Consider the following 25,803-nt stretch of genomic DNA (forward strand, 5'->3'; position numbering starts at 1 on the left):
ATGTAAGCGTCGTCCGTCAATATGCAGAAAGTTTAAGCTAATGTGATTAGTTTAAACAATTAATGATAAAAACAAAGCTGTTTGGATTTCTATAAACAACTTTGCACTTGGCATATATTTATAAATTGTCAGCCTAATTAAACATAAATATTATAAATAAATACACAACAAAAAAATGAAATATATAGAAATCTGATGACTCAGTTGTCTGGCTTTACCTACTTTCGTTTTATTTGCTGCTGATGCTAGCAACAATATATGTATGTATATAAAAAATATATACATACACACATACAATGTATAATGCATACTTATAGCCAGACAGTGGGTACAGCAGCCAAATTGACAACTGTAAAACATGGCCATATATGTATTGAATATGATATACGACTATGCGACAGGCTGCAAAAAAGTGACGTAAGCGCTTACGGTAGCCAAAAGAAGTGAAGCAAATTTGCCTAATAAAAATATCACATAAACTAAAAGCTACTTGACTGAGGCGCAGACATAATTTACAAAAATGATTTATTGGGCGACAGCAAACACAACAAGAAGAAGAAATGCTTACAAGTTTATGGTACAGGCGCACCCACACACACAAAAGCGGGAGAGAGAGCGAGAGCCAGCGAGCGTGCGCTTGCAGTCGCCGCAACGTAACGTAAGCGCTTTTAACGTAAGCGTATTTGTCGCCATTAATCAATGATTTGTGTATTGCTGTCAATACGATCAATGCGAATTCAACGAACATTAACGTAAAAGCGAAGGTCGTTAACAAAATTCATTCACAAAGTTTTAAATCAAAGTTCCGGTTTGGAAGTTGCAGCGACTGAGAGAAAGAGCGCGAGATAGAGAAAGAGCGCGTTAAATTGAGCGCGCAAATTTCGATTGCTTAATTGTTTATTAATAGTAGTTTACTTTTACAATCTGCCGCTCTCTTTATCTCGCTCTTGTCTCTGCGCTCTCTCTCTCGCTGCGTGTTCTTTGAGTTTTATTCTGCTGCACGTGCTTACGCCCGCATAAGTCAAACAACAACAACAATAACAACAACAACTATAAAGCTGCCGACACTTTAGCTAGGCCTTTACCTTTTTCTCTTTTTCTTTTTGCTTTGTAAAAGGAAATAATTACTTTATTTATTGCTATTTTGTAGACACCCAGCTGCAGCCCAAATTGTGTAAACTTTTTCTACATTATTTTTATTTCTACTCATTTTCTCGTATGTCTTATTGGCTAATTATTTTTGGTGTATGCATGCCTTGCTCAATACTAAAAAAAATTCTAAGTAGCAATCTAACTGTAAAATCAAGGCAGGAAACATGCGTGTGCTTCATTGAAGTGGAGAGGGGGGCAGAGAGAGAGAGTAACACAATTAAGAACACATTGTAGGTCAAGACACTTGAGACGCGAGTGCAAGAGAGAGACAGCGACATTGTGAGAGAGTATGGTCTGATATCATGTGATAGCGCTGCTAATATTGCAATAACGGTAAGCGTTAAACACTTGTGCTGGCATGTACACTTAAAGAAACCAGTTGAATAAAATAATAAACTTTTAATATTCAACTAGTTAGATTAATTTAATAAAAAAAATGACGCATTAAGTAAAGCTGCTTTATAAATCATTTTTGCACAGCTTTTTCTCGCAGTGTAATTAATGACTCAAAGTGCACTCTCTGCAACTGAAAGAATGAATGGAATAACTCTGACTGTTACAATTAAAGCAAGTGCGTGTGAGCGAGACAGCGCTATCGAAGACAAATGACAAATTATGAACAATTAAGCGTGTCCGAAGCATTTAAATTGCTGCTTCCAGTCTCTAAAATGATTAGACAAATTTGCACATTTAATCAGCGAAAATTGAATAATTGCAAATGCAGCAAAGCAAGAATGAAAGAATAATAATCAAGTAACTGCAACGACACAGACGGAATAGTGCAAGCACCTACACAAACAAAACACACACACACACACACAAATAAAACAACAGAGAAACTGAGACGTTTGTAGTTGTGCTCTTCGTCTCAAGTGTCGCCGCCGACTTTGGGTTCCTGTTGCCTGTTGGGGACACAAGCAGGTGTGCTAGAGCGAGATAGCTAAGCAACTGCAGCCACAGTTCGTTCGTTGGCCAAAGACAATTGTCAAGTGTTATTATTGTTATTTGTTGTTTGCTGCTGCTGCTGCTGCTGCACTTCCTACTAGGAAATTCTATAAAAGTGTCATTTGAGCAAACTCGCCAGCGAGCGACAAAGAGAGCGAGAGAGTAAGCTAGCTTATAAGCAGCTGTCACTGTACATGCGTGCATGTGTATTTGTTTGCTGGTGTGTGTGCATTTTTATGCTCTTTTTATGTGTCGCAGCAGCGCATGCAGCAAAAATCATAAAATCAAAGAAGCACGCAGCTGTCGTTTGTCGAAAAGCACTTTAAAACTACAGTGTAAACTGCTTAATGTTGTCATTGCGTATTGCTTTTGGGGGTTAGAGTTGAACTCTTGTGCTCAATTTGCCATTTGCCAAAAATGCTTTTATACCCCCACTAAGTGAAAAGCTCCATTTGGCTTGACTCCAATGCGCAGCAATTGAATTGCTTACGGCGCCGCCCCCTGGCGTCTGTAATGCGAAATTATGCCAAATTGCACTAGTCACAGTAGTAGTTTCTTTATAATCACCCGTAATAACTTATTTAGCTGATTTTTCCATGTCACAGCGGGTTAGCGAAATTTTGCGCATTTTCCATGCAAATCACATTAAGTACAGTCGTTATTTGTTAGCGTGAACGAAGATACAATAGCTACATTTAATATAAATTCGTTTGCATAATCAAAACTATAAAAATTATAGTTGTTTGTTTAAAAACTACAATGATTTCTCTAAAATTTATCAAACAATTACTTTATACATTTGCCATTTGGCAAGTACCACTGTATTTATGAATGTTTGGTAACTTTTCCACGCTATGTCTTGGGCATAATTTCTCATTTTCTCAGTGCACAGTTGATTTCATTTCGTTCGTTTTTTTTGCGCCCACCTATGGTGATATTCAACGAAAATTATTTTTTGGAAATGCCGGAATTTTTCATTTTTCCCTAGTCAGCTACCTGACACACAGGCCAGACCACTGTCTGCGCCTTTGTCAAGGTGTATGTGTGTGTGTGTGTCTTGAGTGTGTTTGCATGTGTGTGGTAGGCGTGGGAAAGGCAACTTGTCGAAAAATTGCAATAGGACGTGTGAAAAGAATGTGCGGAAGACAGGAAACGTGAGTGGGAAGTGGGTAAACGGACATATCCCGGGCAGTTGCAATTTCTACGAAAATGTAACTAGAACTAATTGAGGTATTTGAGCTATAATAACTGTTAAAAACTCACCTTGCACGAGTCTATCGCTTTAGCTCTCTCGCTTGCGCGTATTCCAAACAACAAAATTTACAGCAGCCCTTCCAATTCGAAAACACTTCTTTTTTTTATAAGAACACAAACTTTTAGACAAACTTTTGTTATAATTATAGTACATGCACAAAGATCGTAGACGAGCTTGTTCTCTATTCTTTTCGTTAAGCTCTCATACGTGTTTTGGAGTTGTAGACGTATTCTTCACACTTTTGTTACGCTTTTGCCGTTTTTGCTTTTTTGGGGCATAATTTTATATATTTTTTTCTTTTATTTAACGAGTAGCATTTTTATTATAAATGCCGTGGCTCCCACACAAACACATAAACACGTACGCAACGCGCGTTCTCTCTGCTGCTCGCTCTCTCTCTTTCACACGCATAGGCGTACACGCACACACTAGCACATGGACATCAAAATATTCATTCACGATACGCTTTAACGTTACGTATAAAAAATGATCTGCACGCTCGCTTTGCTCTTTTCTCACTAGCCAACAACAATTTTTGGTTGTATTTGTGTTTGTGTGTGTGGATGTGGGGCGAGAGCGCCAAACGACAACGTTATTTTTTTTTTCTTTAACTTGTTGTTGTTGGAGCTGTCTGTTTTGTCTGGCGGCCGCTGCTGCTGCTGCGACGGCCGAAGAAAATCCAAGAAAAAATAATACTAGTATATGAAATGAATGCGAATGAAAGCAAAGAGGCACACACAAAAGTAATTAACACGAATAAATAAGTGTTGGCTCTGCGCGTTTGCTTCTCTCTCGATTGGAACTTCTTATTCTGCACTAAAATGTGTAGCTTAGTTTTATTTCATTTAAATTTCTTGCATTTAGTGTAAATTTGCTTAGCGTTTGCGTTTTGTCTACCTGTGCCGACGACGCTGCCGCTCTGCCGCTGCCGCTCTGCCGCTGCTTACGTTTTAACGAGCGCACAAAAACAACACACATACACATATACACGAAACGAAACGGGAACCCGTATATATGCTCGCATTTAGGCAAAAGGCACTCCGATTAACACTGCTTTATTTATTTTTTACTCAATTTATTTTAAACACTTGCGTTGCGCTGCTTTAAATGGCAATTAGATTTGCTTTCGTTTAGTTTGACATTATTATTAAAAATTCGCTTCGATTCGTTTTGGTTTCGTTATTAAATTTGCAGCGTTCTTCCGTTCACAAGCGTTTCCGTCTACAACAAAAATTACAATAACAAGATTTACAGCAACTGTTATTGAAAAAGTCAATTAACAGCGCTGTTAAAGGAACAGGGCTACAGAAACTAAGCGATATGTGTGCTCGATTGTACTTAAGTCTATCGATACCAAAAAATAGCTAAATTACTAATAAAATATATTTATAACATATTTTATATTTATATTTCTTTGCATTAAGATGTTAAAAGAGCCATATATACAAACAACTTTTCGACTAAATCGCTTGTTGCTTCCGACTAACTTATCAGCTATGTTAACCTGCTCGATACTTATCGGCTAGCATGTGTTTATGTTTTGTTTATATTTTTTTTGATATAAAAACGTGCTTTTTATTAAATGGGAGTGCGTGGCTTAACTAGTTATATAGCACAACGTGCAGAGATTTACCTAAAACCCTACGAGCTACACGACACTGCCTTGGTCATAGATGGTGATAACTTAGCCTGTAATCTGTATAAAGATGTAACAGGTTATTATTCCGCCTTTGGCGGCAACTATGATGATTTCTATCGCGCCGTTGTGGAGTTCTTCCATGTGCTGGCCGAGTGCAATATAGTGCCCTATGTGCTAATGGATGGTGGCTATGAGGAGCGCAAACTACGAACGGTTGCCAAAAGATTGAGAGGCAAAATAGCTGTTATAAAACGCATTGATCCTTGTGCTTCGATTACATTGTTTCCACTGCATTTAAAGGAAGTTTTTGTGGATGCAGTCAAGGATGTGGGTGTGCCGGTGATGCGTTGTGTCTTTGAAGCAGACGACGAACTCGCGGCGCTGGCCAGAAAACTCAACTGCCCTGTGTTGTCTTATGATTCCGATTTCTATATACACAATGTCAAGTATATACCGTCCATAACGCTAACAGCACAAGTGTTGACCAAACAGCTAAAGCAATCAGCAGTGGATCGTAACTTGCGGAAGAATGAGGCTAAGCATGTAGAGAAACGCACCAAGGCAAATAAAGCAGGTGCAGGACTTAAAGCCAAAACATTGGATGCAGCAGATGATGGCAAGAAGAGCGCCGGCAAGACTTACAAGTATTTAGATTGTTGCATTTATCGCGTGGAACATTTATGTGGGCGTGGCGCCTTAAGTCCTGAGAAGCTGCCGTTATTTGCAGCGCTGCTGGGAAATGATTATATAGCGCGGTAAGTAAATTCAATCCTAGGCAAAGTAAAAACTAATAATATAAAATTGAATTCCTCAGCTCGGCCTTTCGCAACTTTTTTGCCGTGGGCATGGGCAAGGCAGGCCGCAGTCGCAAATTGAATCAACAGCAGCGAAGGATACGCGTAATATTGCAATGGCTCAAGGAGCATCCAGTGGATGTAGCGCTGGGAAAAGTCATGTCCAGACTGAAAAAGGTAAGCACAATGATACAAAGTATAAGAAAATTTAGCTAAGCTTTTGATATTTATAGTTTCAACGCACCAGCTTGATGGCTCAAGTGCAGGCAGCCATGTCGGGTTACTCCAATGAGCTGTGCCATGCCTTCGATTACTTTGAACGCGCCTATGAGCAGCCATTTGTGTTCATGGAATCAGACAGTGAGCACGAAGAAGAGGAGGATGAGGCAGAGCAACACGCATTGTTAGAGGAAAGCGCAGAGGAGGAAGAAGCAGAAGAAGAGCAAGCTGAGGAACAGCAGGAGTTAGTAGAGCAAAAGTCAGAAGGAGAGGAAGATAAAGAAGCAGAGGAACAGTCCGATCAAAGCTCAGAAGAGGAGGACGAAGAGCAAGGCGAGCAAGACACTGCTGAACAAATCGAAGTTGAAGACAAAACACAGCTCTTTCCAGAATGGTTTCTCGACAAGCTCTATCCCGCTCATCTCTCACGTCATTTTGTGGACTTGCTGCATCTACAAAAATACATCAACAATCCGCAAATTGAACATTTTCCACATCATGATGCCAATGCGTTGGCTTTGCCCATACTCAACTATTGTTTTGCCTTGTTACATCATGTGGCAGGTGCGGAAACTCCAAAACAAGTGGATGAAGAAGGCGTGGAGCAGCCTTTAGGCTATACCTATCTAACTCGAGCGCTGCGCGTCACTAATGTGAGATACTTTCGCATGGAGTTGGAGCAACCACCTGCGTATGCCTTTGAGCCATCAGAACCAGATGCACGGCATCTGCAGGCGGTGTTTGCAGCGCATGCACCTCACGCACAGGTGCCAAAACTGTTTGAGCAAGTGCAGCAGCTGCCAGAAGATTTGCAGCTTTATATGCTGGCCATAGTCTATTGGCTGCATCGCTCGGAGCATTGTGATCTGGTGCATTTGCATGCGTTGCTAGTTTGTCTGGTTGTCCTACGCACCATAGATGTTACCATACCTGCGGAACGGGATGCGAAGCAGTTCCAGCGACGTTTCGGCAAACAATTGAAACAGGAGCGTGCAGTGCGTTTGGAGTTAAGCAACAAGGGATTGAAACGTGGCCTGAATGCCAAGTTGGAGCCACTTACGATACCGGAACGCGTGCAGCATGTGCCAAAGTCAGATTGTATACTGGTGCAGGAGAAACTCTTGCCGTTGTTCCACATGCCGGAGATCTTTAAGAAGAAATATGATTTATTTTCCACGAACGTTATTCATGCATTTGCGGAATTCCAAGCTGTCGTCTATCAGCTTTATGGCTTGAATGCTTTGGTTAATCATCCTTACCGCAATCCACGCATGAATCAACTATTCTGCGGCGTTTTTGTTTATAATATTTATGACGTACTGCGCTCCCGCTTGGATATACGCTATCATATTGAACATTTCTTGCTCGCCGACTCACAAGTCATGTTTGATTTTTACGCTTATTTATATGACTGGTGTGTGCAATTTATACCGCAGTGGAAACAACAACCGGAAACTCAGAAATCGGTCATTAAAGTGGTACAAAAGAAGCGTCTAAAGAAACAAAGACAAGCAGCTAGAAAAGCAGCAGCGGACAGCGTTGAAATAACAGATCCACATGCAGATATGTTGGATAAAAGCGAGCAGGAGGATGAATTTTATGATTTAAACAACAAATTTTGTGGACTTACAGTTTAAATAAACAGAGTTTTTCTGCAAATTCTAACTTTGTATACATTTTTGAATACGCGCTGTTAATATGTATATCGATAGCAGTTCGATAGGCAATAATAAATTATACGTTTTAAAATTATGACTCTTGTATTAACTTTGCTTATAAAAAACAATAAGACCAGCAATGAATCATTTAATTTGCTTTTAGTATATGTATTTAAAATAATTCGGGGGTTTTTCAAAAATTCGTTTGCTAGCAACTGTCATCGTAGCATAAACGCCAACGCATCGGCAGCGCAGTCGACTTCGCTGTAATCAGTTTGCTTAAGAAAAACGAAAACAAGCAAAATACACAGTTTTATTTTTTTACGAACGCGTAGACTAAACAAAAACGATTTTATAATTAACAGATTAGCAACAATAATTACAACAACACTGCCAACAGGTTAAAAGCAAACTGTTAGATTAAATATCAATGCATTTGCTGAAGCCAAAACAAAGGCAACAAAAACACAACGTCATTTAGCAGCAGCCCCAACACATAGGGGCAGGGTGGTAGAAGCTGGAGGGAAGACTGCCATTGTCAAAGATTTTTATAAACTGCACACAATTAATACGCAAAATGGACAGTGTGTTTGAGGCGTATTTGGGTGCGGATAGCGTGCTGGCTGGTGCTGTGGGCAGTGGCGAGCCGGAGGATATACCAAAACGCAATACAGACGTCTGGTTGCTAGGCAAACGCTATAATGCCATACAGGGTAAGTAATCGGATATGTTGCATGTTGGCAATTAATTGGCTAATTAATTTATCTGTACTTGCGCAGAACTGGAGCTCATACGCCGGGATATACAGTCACGCTTGTGGTGCACCTATAGACATGGCTTTGTGCCGCTGGGCGAGGTGCAGCTGACCAGCGACAAGGGCTGGGGTTGCATGCTGCGCTGCGGACAAATGGTCCTGGCGCAAGCGTTAATAGACTTACATTTAGGCCGAGATTGGTTCTGGACCAGCGCATGTCGTGATGCTACCTACTTAAAGATTGTAAATCGCTTTGAGGATACACGCAAGAGCTTCTACTCTCTACATCAAATTGCCTTAATGGGCGAGTCACAAAACAAAGCTGTGGGCGAGTGGCTTGGACCCAATACGGTGGCACAAATACTCAAGTGAGTCGGTTGTGCAGTTGCTTGGATTAAAATGCTTTACTTACACTTTTGATTAATAGAATTCTAGTACGCTTTGACGACTGGTGCTCGCTGGTGGTGCATGTGGCCATGGACAGCACTGTGGTGCTAGATGATATACGTAAGCCTCAAAGCGCAACTCAATGCATAAATGTAACTTATCCCTTTTTCACTTTTGCAGTGCAGCGCTCTCAGGACTCCATTGCAACGTCATGGCAACCACTGCTGCTCATCATACCACTGCGTCTGGGCATTACAGACATAAATCCCATATATGTGCCTGCATTAAAGCGTTGCCTGGAGCTTAGCAGCAGCTGCGGGCTGATAGGCGGCCGGCCTAACCAGGCGCTTTACTTTCTGGGCTATGTGGACGATGAAGTGCTTTATTTGGATCCACATACTACACAACGTGCCGGCACAGTGGGTCAGAAGCAAACTGCAGCCGAACAGGAGCTCGATGACAGCTACCATCAGAAATATGCGGCCAGATTAAGCTTTAGTGCAATGGATCCTTCGCTGGCGGTTTGCTTTCTCTGCAAGACTCGTGACAGTTTCGATGAACTGCTGCAACAGTTCAGGGAGCAAGTGCTGCAGCTAAGCACGCCCGCACTATTTGAGATTAGTCAATCACGTGCTGTGGACTGGGATACGACGGAAGATATTGAATGGCCCGCTATGCCTGACATTGATTGGCCTGCCAGCAGCGATTCGGAGCCATTTGCCTTAGTCGGTGAGTATCACTCAAAGTTTCACTCAATTTAAGCTCAGTTTTTGCTTATCAACATTTTACAACAGGCGACAGCAGCGACGCCGCCGCCGCCATCTAAAGAGAGAGAGAGAGAGAGAGAGCGCGCGCACCTACCGCTCTCTTAGCGACTGCGCTTTTGCTAACTAGAGCAGCTGGCGGATGCTGCAAGCGCGTCTTGGCTATTAACTACCATTAAAAGCCTAGCAATAAATTTTTAATATTGTTTACACTTAAATATACACATACATTTATATATAAACTATACATGTATATATATATTAAATGTATCTATGTATGCTAATGCTGCTTTATTGTATGAGCTCGTTGACTCCACCGGAGACTCACACATACAATTACATAAACAAACAAACACACACACACAAACGTTTTGTTTATGTTATTTTTAATCACACTGAATACAAACTACCTTAATAATTGATTTAAACTTCATTCGTTTTACTTGTTTTTCGACTTTTGAAATATGGAAGTTAATTGTTTAAAGAGCTGCGTGTACAATTCTTGAATTTCTTTTGGTATGTTATTTGTTTAATTCGTTATTGTGTATATATTATGTTTAAAAAATGGACCAATAACGAAATACTTTAGACAGTGAACACTCGCAAATTAGAATTGAGTTAAAAAAGTTATTTTAAAAGGCAAAAATGTTTTAGCTTTGGACGGGTGTTTTATGTAAAAAATTTACTAAATTGTATAATGCTTGGACATATTGAGCGAACTTTCCGAACTTGAATTTCGAAATGAACAATAATTTTGTGTAAGTATGAACTAAAAGCTTTACAAATACATGTTATTTCCTTTTTTTTAATATAAAAAACTGTTCAAAGTTTTAAAATCAGCTGTTTGAAATTTTAAATATATTAAAGTTATTCGAAATCCACAAATCTAATTTGCGAATGTTAACTGTACTTGGACTATATGCATATTTATTTATTTATGTATATTTAAAATTGTTCACTAATTATGCCAGACATTAATTGTTGTATATAATATATTTCAAAAAGTTTTAACTTCTTTTGTTATCGAAAGAGTTTTATTTTGTCAAGCGCAGTAAATATTATTTTTAATTAGTTTTGTTTAATTTTTGGTTTTTTATTTATTGTAGTCTTAAATAAAAATTGTCTAAAATTTTGTTTAAATTATATTTAGTTAATATATAAATATTTTTGTTTAAACTTAAACGCTTGACAAAATAAAATCTGACCATGCTTAAGTTTAATTTCGAGCGTTTGCTAACATAACATTGTATTTAATATTTTATATTATTTTTTTTTTATAAATAATTAACAGTTTATAAAACTCAGAATCTACACAGAGAAATAAGGAACTCTAACACTTTGAATTATGCTAAATTAATAACAAAAGTATAACAACTGCTCTTTTGCTACATAAACAAATTGACAGCTATAAGATTTGTTGCTTGTGGGTTTGGTCTACAAAATGCAGCACTGACGCTCAATGCGCTTCTCCGGCTTGGGCTCCAGATGCAAAGCCATCTCCACATGCTTGCGCGCCAGCCAGGATTGCTTCTGCAGGCGATTGACAACGATGCGATAGGCGCCGATGATGTCGGAGCGTGGTCCACTTGGTATGGCATTGATGAGCATCTGCGAGGTGACGCCAAGCTCGGCGAGCAGCTGTCTGGCTTCGAATTCCAGCGCACACAGCTGGCTGAGATCATCGGTGTTGGTGGGCAACATGACGCAGCCGCCCGTTTCGGCATCGTAGTTCTTAAACAATGGACAATCGTCGGCTACCTCAATGCTCCAGGGACTGAGCTTAGCCGGCGGCATCATGCCATTGGACAGCTGCTTCTCTGGCTCCGTTTCGATGGGTGTTATCTTCTTCTTCAACGTGCCGCAGAACAAATAGCGACGCGCAGTTCCCGCACGCTGCTTGCTTTCGCCAATGGCCTCCAGCTCTTTGCTGCTGTTGAGCAGCACTGGCTGCTCCTGGCTATTCAGCTCGATGGGCTGCAAAAAGCTTTGCGTAAACAGCTCATCCTGCTGGCGTGTATTCATGCTTATCGCTGGCTTCTTCACCAGCTCCGTGTAGCGCTCCCGCAGCGATGCCGTCTTGCTCAGCCGATGCGACTTGCGCACCCAGAAAATGTTACGCTTGGCAGGTTTGCTATGCAAATTGAGCTCTTGCTGCATCAGCTCCACGCTCAGCTTGGGACAGCTGACAAACTGACTGTTCAACATGTCATCTATGGTGGGCCGCTGGGCGGGCACATGTATCAAGATTCGTTCTGCAGCGTTAGTGAAAGTCAAAGTCAAAGTTTCAATATATTATATATTTGCTTACGTATTAGTCTTATGCAGGGCAAGCTCAGCTGACCGGGCAGCAGATAGTCACCCTTCAATATGGCTGCCTTCAGGCCTGGTATGGTGGGTGCTCGGAATGGCATATTGCCAACGACCATGAAATAGAGTAAAATCCCCAAGGCCCACACGTCAACAGGTGCGCCTATATAATGATCATCGGAGAAGAGCTCGGGCGCCGCATAAGGCGGCGAGCCACAAAATGTATCCAGCTTCTGATTGGCACCTGAAAAAAAATATATAAAGTAATATATATTAAAAATAATAACTAAAAGATTATATACAATTATAGTTTGCAAATATTTTATAGTTTCAAAAAAGATTATTTTAAGTGCAACTCATTTTTTAAATTTATAATCGTTTGACAATATATTAATTCTACAGGTAATATTTTTAATTAAACAAATTATTCTTATTGTGTTTATTTTTTTAACAAAGTTACATATTTATTTTATTTTTGATTTAATTTTTTTATACTATTTGATTTGTTTGATATTTTTGTTTTAACAAATTTTCTTTGCTTACTGCTAAGATTGACCTAATTTCTTTCAGTGTATTGCTTACCATTTATAAGCTGTGTGCTAAAACCAAAGTCCGCCAGCTTTAGCCGATCCTCGGACAACAGCAGCACATTCTCCGCTTTAATATCGCGATGCACATAGCCTAGGCTATGCTGCAAATTTAAAAAATATAAATAAATTAGTTTGGCTACAATTTCGTAGCTATAGATGCAACTACCATGTGCTTGACAGCCAAGAGCAGCTGCTTGAAGAGCGGCGCTGCATGAATCTCACGCAATGGACCACCCTGTGTGATGTGATTATAAAGCTCGCCACCGCGTATCCATTCGGTAACTAGATAGACACGCCCCAGCGTCTCAACGACCTCAAATAGCCTCAAAATATTCGGATGATGGACACACTCAAGCGTTGCGATCTCGCTGGATAACATGCGCAACGCTTTGGCATCCAAGCCGGCGCGATCTAGATCAACTACCTTGATGGCCACTTTGTCTACAGCAAGTAAATAAACTATATAACGTACTTTAATATTAATTTAATTGCTAATACCTCGGGTCAGCTGATGCACGGCCAGCTTGACTTTGGAGAAGTTGCCGCGTCCGATGTCGCCACAAAATCTGTACAGGCCAATGCGACGGCCAATTGTTACCTATGAAATAAATATAAAAAGAACGCATTAATAATAAAGCTTAAAAGCTTGTTTGTTATTTATGCCAAACAAAAATTTTGCATTCAAAAATTCTTTCAATTTTTGTTTATTACGCTTCAATCTTGAAATGTTTGCTTTACTTTTAGACTAATAAATGCGACTGCCTTCATAATAGTAAATTACACTTCTTGCTATTACATTTGAATGTTATTTTCCATTTAATTAGCTTTGCTCACCTTCACATTATTCTAAACATTCCGTAGACTTTATGCAATTTGGGTTAATTTCTAAATTCGCCAATGGCCTTTTAGTTGCTCAGCTTGCTAATCTACGACATGGTGCAGCAATGTCAAGTGGGCGTGGACTTGTATGCGTATTCTGAAGAACGCACTTGGACGTGAACGCTCAAGGTCAAGCGTCCACAGTGCTGCTGCTGCTGCTGCCTGCCCCAAAGCCTTTTTGGTTAAATGTAATTGGAGCTAAGGCTTGTTGCATTTTGTTTGGCCTTTTGTTGCTATTGTTGTTGCTGCTTGTCTTAATCCTAACCTTTAGCCAACGTGGCTGCGTTAATTAACGTCGCAACAACGCAACATGGCGTATACGTAATGCGAACGAATTACATTTGCCCGCACGCGCATTTTGCAAAACGAGCACAAAGCGCGCGACACACAGCGCGGCACAACAACAAACCAAGAGCACACACTTACACACAAACACAGCACGTTGCACACACACACACACACACACATTCACACTCAGTGGCTGCTCATTGGGGCGCAAGCAAATTAGCCTTGAACCTATACATAATTGCAACGCAGCAGCAGCAACAGCAACAGCAACAGCAGCTAAAACAACAGGTGCGGATTTCGAAGCGTTGCGGGCTGCTCTACTTAGAAACTTAATAGAACAATTTATAATATATTATATTAAAATATAAAAAAAAGGTTGTTTGCTCTTTAACTATAAATTGCTACATTAAAATTTTAAAGACAAAAACTACTATAACTATCTACAAATAATAAATATATATGTATATAAATAAATATAACAACTACAGCTAAATATTAATAAATATATGCGTATATTTAAATTTAAATGAAATATATATAAAAAAATTAATGTAACTAATGACTGCATTTACCTAAATATTTTTAATTTTATTATGCATCATTTCAAAAATGTTTAAAACCAAAAATAAAGTAAACTCATTTGTTTTGTTTGACTCGTTGCCATAATTGATTGAAATATAAATTAATTATATACTATAAAATATATGTAATACATACAATATTTTAAAAAATATATTTAGCTTAAAAAACGTTTTGAAATAATTATTTTTTTATGATTAATTTGTCTACTTTGTATTAAAATTTGTATTATTATTATTTTATGATTAATTTATCTACTTTATATTAAAATTTGTATAATAATTATTACTATTATTATTTTATGATTAATTTATTAAGTTTGATTTCAAATTTTTCAGTTATATTTATTGCTCTATTTTGATTTGTTTATTAAATTTCATTTATATTTTTTATTAATATATTTTTTTCGTTTTGCTTATACTGTTGCCACTTGTTTTGTCGCTGGCGCCCAAAAGCTAAACAAACTGCGCTCCTGGCTGTGACGTCAGCGTAGCGCACACAAAAGGCCACGCCCACAATAGCAATAACAACAATAGCAAAACAAGCAAACTACTTGACCGCAAACTCGTGTCGAACTCTTTGCAACACATTGAGTACACATGGAGTCCACACACACACACACACGGACGCACACACACACACAAACTCACCTCGTGTCCACATCTGGGATCAGATTGCAAAGCTTTGGTCAGCCGCTGATACGCCGGCGTTGGCCCAGGCGGCTGACAAATTGTCAGCGGCGTTGGCGTTGTTGGCGTCGCTTTCACAGTGACGGCGACGGCGGCAGCGGCGGCGGCTGAACTGCGACGCAGCGTGCTGGGATCCACGGCTGCCGTTTTGCTGTCTTTTATTTGCTGCCTGCGCCTGCTTGCCTAATACTCGCTCTATCCTTCCTCTCACTCACTCCCACTCGCTCTCTCGCTCTTGCTCTTGCTCAGCACGTAAAGTGTCGTGTTGGGACGTGGCAGAGCACTTGCTTACCCACTTGGCTTATTATTGTTGCCCTCTTGTCTGTGGGGGACACTTGTTGTGCCTCCTGTCTAGTGCTTTAGGCTCGTGCTGCTTTGCTCTTGTCTATAAAGCTATTTGCCTAGGTAAGCGTCGTGTTCTTCTTCTTGTTGTTGTTGTCGTTGTCTTGTGTGTGCTTCACTTGTTGTTCTTTTACATAATTGAGAGTTTAATACGTTCAGCACGCTTAGCTGTAAGTAGAAATTATATAGATATATTTAATGAAAATCTTGTGTAAATAAGTTTGATTAAATAACAGAATATAAGAGTTAGCATTAAATTTCTTTAATAGCTTTTTATTTACAGTGCTTTGGCTTTAGAGCGCTTTATATTTGTTTGTCATAGTTTAAGGTGTTCAAAACAACAAAAGTCAATATATTTATTTATTTATTTATATAGCTGTAGGCTTAAAGTTTAAACTTAAGCATCAGGGGAGGCAGCCTTAGCTATTGGGACTTTGATAATATAAAATAATATTATAAAAAAAGGTTCTATAAGTAGTTTATACTTTTTATAAAATGTATGAGCTATTTGCAGCTTAAATCAAATCAGCAGCTATTGTTTTAAACAAAGTAGTTTGCTATTAAAAATGGGACAACAAATGAAATTAGTTTCTTTAAATAAAACGTTCTTATTTAAAGCATAGCACAGTTTATTAAAAATATGTTTAATGAAAGAATTGTATACAATATTTTGCAGCATTACTTTTACACTTAAACTGTTGAATACAAATCGTTTGTTTATAAAAAGTCAATAAAATAGCTCAGGCATAAAAATTAGTCAGTGTAACTTTTTTATGCTTTTTATTTTCGTGGTAAGTAACCAAAAATGAACAGGAAACCATTATCATGCTATTACGCTGAAAAATGAAATACCTGCAAACTAGCGGATATTAATAGCTTCGATTTCTGTGGAAATTTTCGCAATTTGCAATTCAAAGTTCAAGTCCGAAGGCTTCGAACTTAATTATTAACAATCATGGCTGCTTCCCAACTCAACAAAGTTGGTAACAACATCATAAGCATTTTCAGCATCGCTGAGCAAATGAGTTAAATTACTTGGCATATTGAGCAATAATTTTTCGTATTTTTTTTGGTGGTAGCGGACCCAAGCAAACAAGAAAAGAAAAGAAAACAAAGTTGGGGCTATAATCAAGTATGCATTACCCAAAGCAGCTCATCTAATTAATGAAAGGTTCGCTTACAGACAGATCTAGTGAGAGAGCAACTGATAGAGCGAGAGAGAGAGAGCAGCGCGTGGCAGTCCAAAAGGATACACAGCAAGATTTCCAATAATGCAATAAGATGTTGCCGCTCTTATAATTTAATAATAAAAAGGCACAACCAACAAATATAATTTCATTTTGCTAGATCCCAGCTCACCCCTGTCCCAGCCCATGACAACACTTTGCTCTAAACGCCGCCAGCATACGCACGGCAAAAGTTAACGTGAAGTAATTACGTAAATGGATTTTGCTGCGCTGCTCAAATTTCCTGCACGTTCAGCGCTCAACTGTAACAGGGACAACAACAACAATGACAGAACGCAAAAAATGATTTTTTATATGAATGTTGCCCCCGAAGCGTGACAGGAAGTTGCCACAGGCAGCCAAGGAAGGAAGCCAGCCAGCAGGCAAAACGACAAACGCCAGATAGATATGTGTCCTGCAACAATATTCGCAACTATAAACATAAAATAAAAAAAAAACAAGCACACAACAAGTGAGAAGCAGCCAACTATTTAATACACTTACATAACAGTTTAAAAATTGGATATATATGGTGTTTTCTATAATTTGCGTGGAAGTGGTTAAGAAATTCAAATTTTAGAAATAAGCTGGCGCTGCGCTGTGCATAGAAATAACTATATACCGAATTTTTCAACTCTAGCATTTATAGTTACTGAGATTCTGTAGCTCATACAGTCAAAAAGTAGCGCAATGCACTCCGTTTATTTAGCTGTTTAAGCATAAACATAATGTTACATACTTTGACATAGCTACGGCATACCCTCTTTTTGCATAAAAATGTCAAAGTGTATATAATATAAGCGCCGCAGAGTTAAGCGGTAAACCACAGTTTATAGCGGGCGTGCTGGCAGCTGGCAGCTGGCAGCTGACGGGGTGTTTGGCTAAGAACTTTTACGACAAGTGACGCCATTTTCATGATTGACTGACAGGATGCCCAAATGACAGCTCGCAGTGACTGCGGTGAGCAAAATGTAAGGAACCGCAGCAGCAGCAGTCACAGCAAAGGGGGTTTAAAGTGTGTGTGTGTGTGTGTGTGTGCATTGCGGACAGCTTCAAGTGTGTGTGTGTGCAATTAAATACACATTTCTATGCCTGAGAGAAAGATAAGCGAGGCAGCAGCCTGTGCCCCAAGGCTGTCAGCGCAGTAGAAAAAGTGTTAAAGTGCTGTAAAAAGTTTTGCTTTTAGCGCGTCGTTTATTTTTTTACTTAGACTTGCATTAAAATATAAATAAAACATGCTTAACACAAGTTTAAATACTAATCAATATGCTAAGAAACAATTTGAATAATTGCGCTTTGATTTTCAGTTAGGGGAAAAGCAATTTTCTTGAGCAGCTGCGTTAAAAGCAAAGCCTAAGGCAGTCAACTGTAATGTAAGTTGAGTAAGAAAGTAACAGAAAGTGAGAGAGAGAGAGCGAGATAGTGAAAGGAATAGCAACGTGGTTGGCATTTTTATTTGACGCACAAAAGTATGCAACAGTTTTTGTTTGTCTGTTTTGTTACCTTGAACGTTTCTTTCAACACACACAGAGACACACACACACACACACGCATACGCATACATTTGCATGCTAATGCGCATATGCTTGTGTGTGTCTTAGTTTTGCTTGTGTGCCTGCCGCTTGAATTACACTTTTAATTACAAAACTAAACATGAATGCATTTTGATATCAACAACAACAAAAACAAAAACAGCAAACCGAGACGACTGAGCTCAGGCACAGGTGTGTCGTTAATCCATAAAGCTGCTGCCACACACACACACAAGCACTTGCAGTGATGAAAGGCAGACACACAAACGGACCGACAGCATCTGCAATTTGCCCAGGCATATGTTGCAAAATTCACGTGGCATGTAGGTCACTGATAATTAAGAGACCCAACCCCAAACTGAGTACGGCGCAGCACTCTAAGATGATTTTACATGCCAACTCGTAAAGAATTGTGGAATAGCATGCAGATAATTGGATACATTTTCACAAAGTTAATTGGAAAATGCACTTTAGTTTTATGAAGTGCAAAAAGGATTTATTATGACAAGAGCTTTTATATAGCTCAGAGGCAAATAACATAAATTAAATGAAATGCATAACGAGATTTTTATATATTATCATAGCAAACATATATAGCCACTATTTATTATCAAAATAAACTAATTTCAACTAATAAATTGCACTAAATACATTAAACACTTAAATAAATTTTCCAACTTAGACATATAAAATGCTTCGCTTTAATAAATTACAAGACATTTCAGCATAATTAGAGTAGAAGTGCAAAACTAATTTGTAACTTTTTGTTTAACGCTAACAAAGCAATTATTTTTACTCGGACAGGACATGCCAGGACACAGATAGTTGACTTTAGTGTAGTCGAGGGCAGTAAATTGCGTTAGGCAAATCAATTTGTTAGTCAAGTGGACAACATGGCAGGCAATTAATTTTCGGACACACGAGATGAGGCAAGAGACTTTGCAAAAGATTTTCTAAAGATGGGCAAATTTTTAATTTTTTGTGGGTCAAGTGCAATTGGCTACAATTAATTTCATGTAAAGGAAAAGCAAATTGCACTGCTCATGGGCAAAGCGTGGCTAAGTGAGCGTGGCGACAATATGCCACGCCCACAAGCGCCCACAGCTCTGTTTGCTTGTCTGCGTGGCATAATTAAAATATAAAATTGAATAACGCAGCGTTAAAAATAACGAAAGCAGCGCCAAATGCAATTGAGCGCAGCAAGAGCGAAAGAAAGAGAAAGAGAGAGAGAGAGAGAGAGAGAGCGTGAATATAGAATATTTGTTGCTCAAGGACGTTCGATGCTGCAGCATCTGTTAACATTATTTTAAATGATCAAACATCAAACGCAGTCAAAAATCAATAAGCACATTGCATTAATTTAGCAACAACAAATTTGTTGAGACACAGTTAGCATAGAAATATCATTCATCACAATTTGCACGTATAATTAATTAGTTTCTGCTTGCATACTAAATGTTTCGCATTTGAATGCGCTAAAAGCAAAAAGCAAAAGCTAAAGTTGTCCTTCAACTTCAACTTCAAATTGAAATGAAAGCAAATTCATTCACATAAACAGCTCTACTTGCTGCCCACTTACTTGGCAATGGGCAACAAAAGCCATAATTTTGTTCATAAAATAAGTAAAGCGACAACAAACAGCGAACAGCGTTTCCACATTTGAATAATTCAAAGCTGCTTTACTGGGAAATGCTCGAAGGCGACAGCCGAAGACTCTTTGGTCAACAAATGCGATTTGAGCAAAGAAATAAATTCATATAAAATAAATTTATATTTTTATATATATAAATGTATATATTGTAAACATCAAATATTTTTTAGTGCTGCTTTAAATAATAACTATAAATATTACGTATACGCAGCAAATTTTACATACAATTTAAATTGCTTTTAGCTTGCTTATTTGATTTAATTGCCAATACTTGCATTTTTTTACAAATTTCAATGCATGTTTCATTAATTGAAGCCTTACTTTTGCTTTTAACTAAATTACGTATACGCAATTTTAAAGCTCTAAGCACAATTTTATTTTGGCTGCAAGTTGGTATATTTTTTACAGCTAAAATTTGCTTTTAACTAAATTGCGTATACGCAATTTTGGCTTTCTGAGAATTTTAATTTTAACTATTTTAATGAAATACTGATACACTTTACACTTTACACTCAGAAGCGCAATTCACAAAATTTCCAAACGCAACAAATTTCGTAGAAATTACAGTAACTAAAACTAATAAACAAGTTTGCTATGTTTGTTGGTTGCACTTTGCTTAAAGCGCAATAGTGTTAATTATTTTCAATTGAGTTTTATAGTTGCATGCAACGTAATTCACGTGTGCATACAATTTATGACTTAAGCTGCAAGATAAAAGTTGTGGAAAAGTAAAACACGGCTAAGTACTTTATAGTTATGGCAGTTAAATTTATTTATTTCTTTGCACTTGCAGCAAATTAAGTTAAATATAAATGTAAATGTACAAAACTTGAAATTGAAATTGAAATTCTATGCGCAGAATTCATTTGCTTTGAAAACTAATTTACACACACAAATTTAAAGCGCAATAAATTATACACTAAATATAATTTATGCGCCAGCTAATTTAGGCACTGCTACTATCTCAAGCACTTAGCGCTAGCTAATAGACTCAATCATAATACAAATTCTTCCTCTTGCAATTTCTTAGTCTGCAAAAATGCAAACACTCGAAAGTCAAACACAACTTCTTGAACTTGCAGCTACAGCAGAAAACCAAAAGCAAGTCAAGCGATAAGCCAAAGAGGCAAATTATTCTGTTGTTAGCCCAAAAGTCAAGCGACAACAATGACTAGAAAAATATGCTGGGGGAGTGAGTGCCGACGTCCATTTGCCGGCAAATAATTTTTGTTGTTGTTGTTGCTTTTGTTTTGTGTAATGAAAATTTGCATACTGAAGTGCGGAAGTTGTATGCGAATTTCGCATGGGCGCACGCCAAAATAGGCGTGGCTGTCTGCCCCCCCGTAAGGTGTAATGACTATAGAATGTCGTAAATTTCTCAAATTGCGTTTTTTTTTTCTTCACCGCCACGAATTCTATATAATTTGCCATCGCAGCCAGACAATGTGTGGGAATTTCCCGTTGTTAGTCCAAATTACAAGATTGTACGCAACAGTAGCTGCAAGAAAAGTTCAACTAACAAAGCAGAGCAAGCAGTGCGGAAAACATTTTAATAGTAAAAACACAAAAGTCAAGTGCGCTGTTTGCTGCTGCTTTTCTTAACTGAATGTCAAATCTATTGTCATGATTAAAAGGCGCTCAAACACAAATACAAAGACAAACATACACACACACACAGACACAGACATAGGCGAGGCGCAAATGAATGTCAGACAATTGGAATTGTCAACAAGCTTAAACAATTTAAAGCAATCAAAAACTGTGCAAAATTATTATAACAAATACGCTATGAAGACAAATAAATACACTTAAGTATTAAGCGCGGGGTATGCTAGACTATAGAATACGCTTTAATTTATAGCTGTATTGAATTGGTAAGCTAAAGACTAAACTAAAATTATGTAATAAATAATTTTTAAGCTACTGACTTATCTCTTAATATTTAACAATAAATAAATATAGTTATATATGTATATATAGTTATATATATGTTATAATAACAAGAGACGAAAAATATATAATATAAATATAAAAAATATATAATATAAAAAAATTTTTTTGTAATATTTTTTTCTATATAAATAAAATACTTTGAAATTAAAAATCTTTAACATTATTGCATAAAATGCAACTTTATGTAACTACTAAATTTTTTTTTTAAATTTTAGTACATTTTTTTATGTATTTTTTAACATTCTTTCAATAAAAATCTTTTTAATCTTTTTGCATTTCTGCAAATCCAATTTTGTCTGTTTACAAACATAATTTATTATTAATCTATATAAACTATATAAACTATATACACTCTAAACTTTAGCTATTTGCAGGGTATACAAAAGAAATGTAAGCCTAAGCATTATGGCATAAGCGAGCGAACTGATGCTGATGCCGATGCCGCCATCGACACCGATGATGTCAAAGTCAATTTGTTTGGCTATTGGAAACACGTCGCTTGTGAACAAGGGGCACTCAATATATATTTATACAGAGAGAGAGCACAGTTCAAGTACAGTTATACGCACTTGTATTGTGACAAACAATGTATGGTGGGGTGGGCGTGAGAGCGACGGGGCTAAGCCCATTGATCATTTTGTTATTGATGCAAAAAGTAAGCAGCCCCAGCATCTATCGATGGATTTGCTTTGAAATGTTTGTTGACAATCAGCCAAAACACAATAGGCGCTAACTGAGCCAGACAGACAATAAGCACACACACACACATACATTTAGTTCATGTGTGTATCATGCAAATTAATATTAATTAAGCGTGCTTCAATTTCCGTAGCATTTTATGTGCTCGCTGCTTTGTGAGCTAAAAGCTTGTCAAGATTAAATACAATAATGAATTTCTATAGCTTTTTGTTGTGGCCACAGCATCTCAGCTAAACGCCTGATTAAGTGCAGTATAGTAACTTTGTTTAATCAGCTGTTTAGTAACTAAATTCAGTACAAAAACTTTTGCTATTTATTGCGCATATTGTTTATAAATATATTTCAGCTACAAGCGTCGGCAATCTGTGCATTAGCTGAAGCTTTTACTGTGCCTAAAAAAACACAAACATTTAAGGGTAAATATATATACATATATCTATATAATACGCAAACAGTTGCAGACTTTTTGTTTCATTTGCTTGATGGCAAATCAAAACAATCAAATTAACATCAATTCTAGTTGATTAAATCAAACGACTGTTCTATGAATTTTTCCCACAGACATTGATACAATAAGTAATCAAGCTCTGGAAAATTCTGGAAATCATTTATGCTGCGAAAAACAAAAAAATTCAAAATACGCCCAAACTAAATAAATAAAAAAAAAAAAAGAACAATAAAAATAGGAGCAAATAACTTAAATGCGCTAATTTAAAATTAATGTTAAGCTCAGGTAAAGTTTAAATATATTTATATATTTTTGTAGTTATTAAATAATTTATTTGCAAACACTGAATTGATTTATTTCAATGCAATTTCTTGCATTGCTGTAAATTTTGTAGTACATAAAACAAATGTAATAATATTTATGTTTATTGACTCTGTAGCGCATAAGTTAAAAATACATTTGCAAATGTAAACTAAATATAAAATAATAATTTATATTTAGCATACACTGTTGTGCATTAAACAAATATTAAGTATAAAGAGAAAGAAAACAATAAATGCAAATTGCACAATAAAATATTTTGAAAATTAAAATAAGCATGAGAACCTAACGACCTACCCCAAAGTGCGGACACACACACACACACACACATAGAGTGAACTTTAACTGGCAACTGCTGGACAAAGTTTATTTTTTTTATTATGCTCGGCAACTTTTCACGCACATTACAAATTTTTTGTTGAATTTAATTTGCAAACATTTAATTCAATTTGCAACGTTTTTGCAACTTAATGTTAAAAATTATATATTTAAATGCAGCGACGCCTTGTTAAGTGAATGTGCGTGACTTGCACACATATCCAATGTGCATATGTATTAAATTTATATTTAGCTTACAAGAGCCGCATGTTTTATTTATAATCTTTCTTAAGTACAATAATAAGCCACAATGGCAATGAATATGTTTACCTAGGCCATGTCTTAAGTGCGTCTATGTGTGTGTGTGTGTGCTTATGTAAATATATTATTAAAATAAATACAACAACAAAAGGCAGTGCGCCTATTTGCACAGCAATAAAGTCAATTTAGTTAGTGCCGCTCTGACTTCATTAAGTGCAGTCAAACGCGCGACATCGTCAAGCAGACAACACCCGCTCCCCCTCTCTGGCAACTACCTGCCCCTACAATAAGCTACATATGTACAAATATTTGACGTAGCTGCTGCTGCCGTTGTTGAGTAAATTTATTTATTTGTTGCGTGTGAATGAGCGCTCAAATTTTGATAAGAAGAACGTTGAAGAAGACATCATCAGGCATTGACGTTCAGAGCTCTGAGGCTGCTTGTCTGCAAATCTTTTTAGCAATAGCTAGAGAGAGAGAGAGGTAGAGTGGGGAGTGGGCAGTGAGCGTAAGTAAGCACTTAAGCGCTCTATGGCGCTGTTGCTCTCTCTCTGTTCTCTGATAAGTTCGTTTATTCTTTCAGCGGCGGATTATTGTTCACATTTTTACTGCTGCTTAAAATTAAATTAAAAAAATTATAAGGCAGGTTAAGCGCAAGTTTATGAAGCAATTTGATTTAAAATAGTTGAGTTTACTTTGCAACTGATTAGCATAACAAAATAAATAAATGTTGACAGCTGCATTAGTAAAGATTTATTTGAAACTAATGCATAAAATTTATAAAAGAAATTTACATATTTGTTAAAGTTTAAAATGAATATGCTTTTTATTATTAAATAAAATAAATAAATGTAGGCAGCTGCATTACTTAAGATTGATTTAAAACTATAATGCATGAAGAATATTATTTTACATATTTGTTAAAGTTTAAAATTAATATGCATTAAATACTATTTTAAATAAATTTAGCTTAGACTCAATTTAAAGTTTTCATACAGTTGATTTTTCTTAATGATATAAAATGTTTGTGCGTCATAAATAATTTTAAAATATTTTCTTGCAATTTTTTAAGTCCTACATGCAATAATTTTTAAAAGGATTCGCAGTGTTATGGGCAAAACCCGTATAAAAGTTTGTAGCATGCCACAGAAAGTTTCAATTTTGCATAATGGGCGTTTAAAAAAGCGAGCCGACTTCGTTGAAAGTTTTTCTTAGCTGAAGCTGATAAAATGTAACGCATACGTCAAGTGGTACGCACAGGCATTTCCATTTGCATTTGCATGTGTGTACATGTGTGTGTGTGTCCGTGTGTGTGTCAAGTCGAGCTGCTGATTATTACTATTTGACACATACGCTTGACAGCGCTTGCTAGACGTTAAGCATACGCCATGTGTGTTTGTATAATGTGCGCACGTAATACTAAGAAAGTGAAAACTAAAGTGAACAACTAAACAACGAATAAGCGTGCAACGGCATGAAAGGCAAGAAAGGTTAAACAAATAGCAGCGTCTACACACATATTATTTAATTAAGCGATTACAACAAGCAAAAGCAACAAGTAAGAAAACTTGCAAGCTAATTATAAAAGCAAAGCAAAAAGAATTCTCAGAGCTGCTCCAGCAATAGTTCGCACCATATAAAGCACTCGTCATTGGCCATTCGAGTTGTAGTTTAAACCAAGTTACGTTGCGGGCAAACAAACATTTTGTGCTACGTCTTGATTTCCCCCTTTTGTTGTTGAACGCTCACACAGGAAGGAAGCCTCACTTCAAGACACGATTAAATCAGCAAATAAAATAGCAAGAAAGGGGAACACAAAATATCAAGAGAGCAACAAGCGAAAATTGTGTGAACTGCAAACGTAGCAAAAGTAAATAGACGCTCTCGCTCTTTCGCTCTTTCATTTGCAAAAATAAAGTAAAACCAATGCTAAAGCTTGTACTTGGGCTTATTGCTTATGTCTTCTTGTATTGGAAAATGTCATAACTGCCTAAGGTCGACTTCTTGATTGAATGTTCATACACACAAACATCAATAGAGAGTTAGATAAATATGTGAGCCTGACGAAGTGAATGAAAAATTGATTACACTTCCACTTGCACGCCTTGCTCGGAAATAAACAAACATATATACAAATCTGTCCATGTTGATTG

At 37.3% G+C, this 25,803-nt stretch overlaps 3 protein-coding genes across 3 annotated transcripts; 2 read left to right on the forward strand and 1 right to left on the reverse strand.

Moving 5' to 3' along the window:
- The first annotated feature begins 4,925 nt into the window (after nt 1–4,925).
- LOC108597903 (protein asteroid) lies at nt 4,926–7,688 on the forward strand. Its single transcript, XM_017984525.1, has 3 exons — nt 4,926–5,746; nt 5,806–5,962; nt 6,019–7,688. The coding sequence occupies exons 1-3, from the start codon at nt 4,935–4,937 to the stop codon at nt 7,639–7,641; spliced, it is 2,592 nt and encodes an 863-aa protein (XP_017840014.1). The 5' UTR covers nt 4,926–4,934; the 3' UTR covers nt 7,642–7,688.
- A 232-nt stretch (nt 7,689–7,920) lies between these two features.
- LOC108597554 (cysteine protease ATG4B) lies at nt 7,921–9,989 on the forward strand. The gene is made up of 5 exons (XM_017984165.2): nt 7,921–8,375; nt 8,442–8,784; nt 8,844–8,923; nt 8,984–9,532; nt 9,598–9,989. The coding sequence occupies exons 1-5, from the start codon at nt 8,240–8,242 to the stop codon at nt 9,627–9,629; spliced, it is 1,140 nt and encodes a 379-aa protein (XP_017839654.1). The 5' UTR covers nt 7,921–8,239; the 3' UTR covers nt 9,630–9,989.
- Nucleotides 9,990–10,876: 887 nt separating this feature from the next.
- LOC108608023 (CBL-interacting serine/threonine-protein kinase 26) lies at nt 10,877–15,079 on the reverse strand. Its single transcript, XM_017999201.2, has 6 exons — nt 14,861–15,079; nt 12,963–13,062; nt 12,631–12,905; nt 12,457–12,565; nt 11,876–12,118; nt 10,877–11,819 (listed from the first exon to the last, which is right to left on the reverse strand). The coding sequence occupies exons 3-6, from the start codon at nt 12,841–12,843 to the stop codon at nt 11,002–11,004; spliced, it is 1,383 nt and encodes a 460-aa protein (XP_017854690.1). The 5' UTR covers nt 12,844–12,905; nt 12,963–13,062; nt 14,861–15,079; the 3' UTR covers nt 10,877–11,001.
- Between the last annotated feature and the right edge of the window lie 10,724 nt (nt 15,080–25,803).

The sequence above is a fragment of the Drosophila busckii genome, chromosome 2L, assembly GCF_011750605.1.
Source record: "Drosophila busckii strain San Diego stock center, stock number 13000-0081.31 chromosome 2L, ASM1175060v1, whole genome shotgun sequence".
Lineage (NCBI taxonomy): Eukaryota > Metazoa > Arthropoda > Insecta > Diptera > Drosophilidae > Drosophila > Drosophila busckii.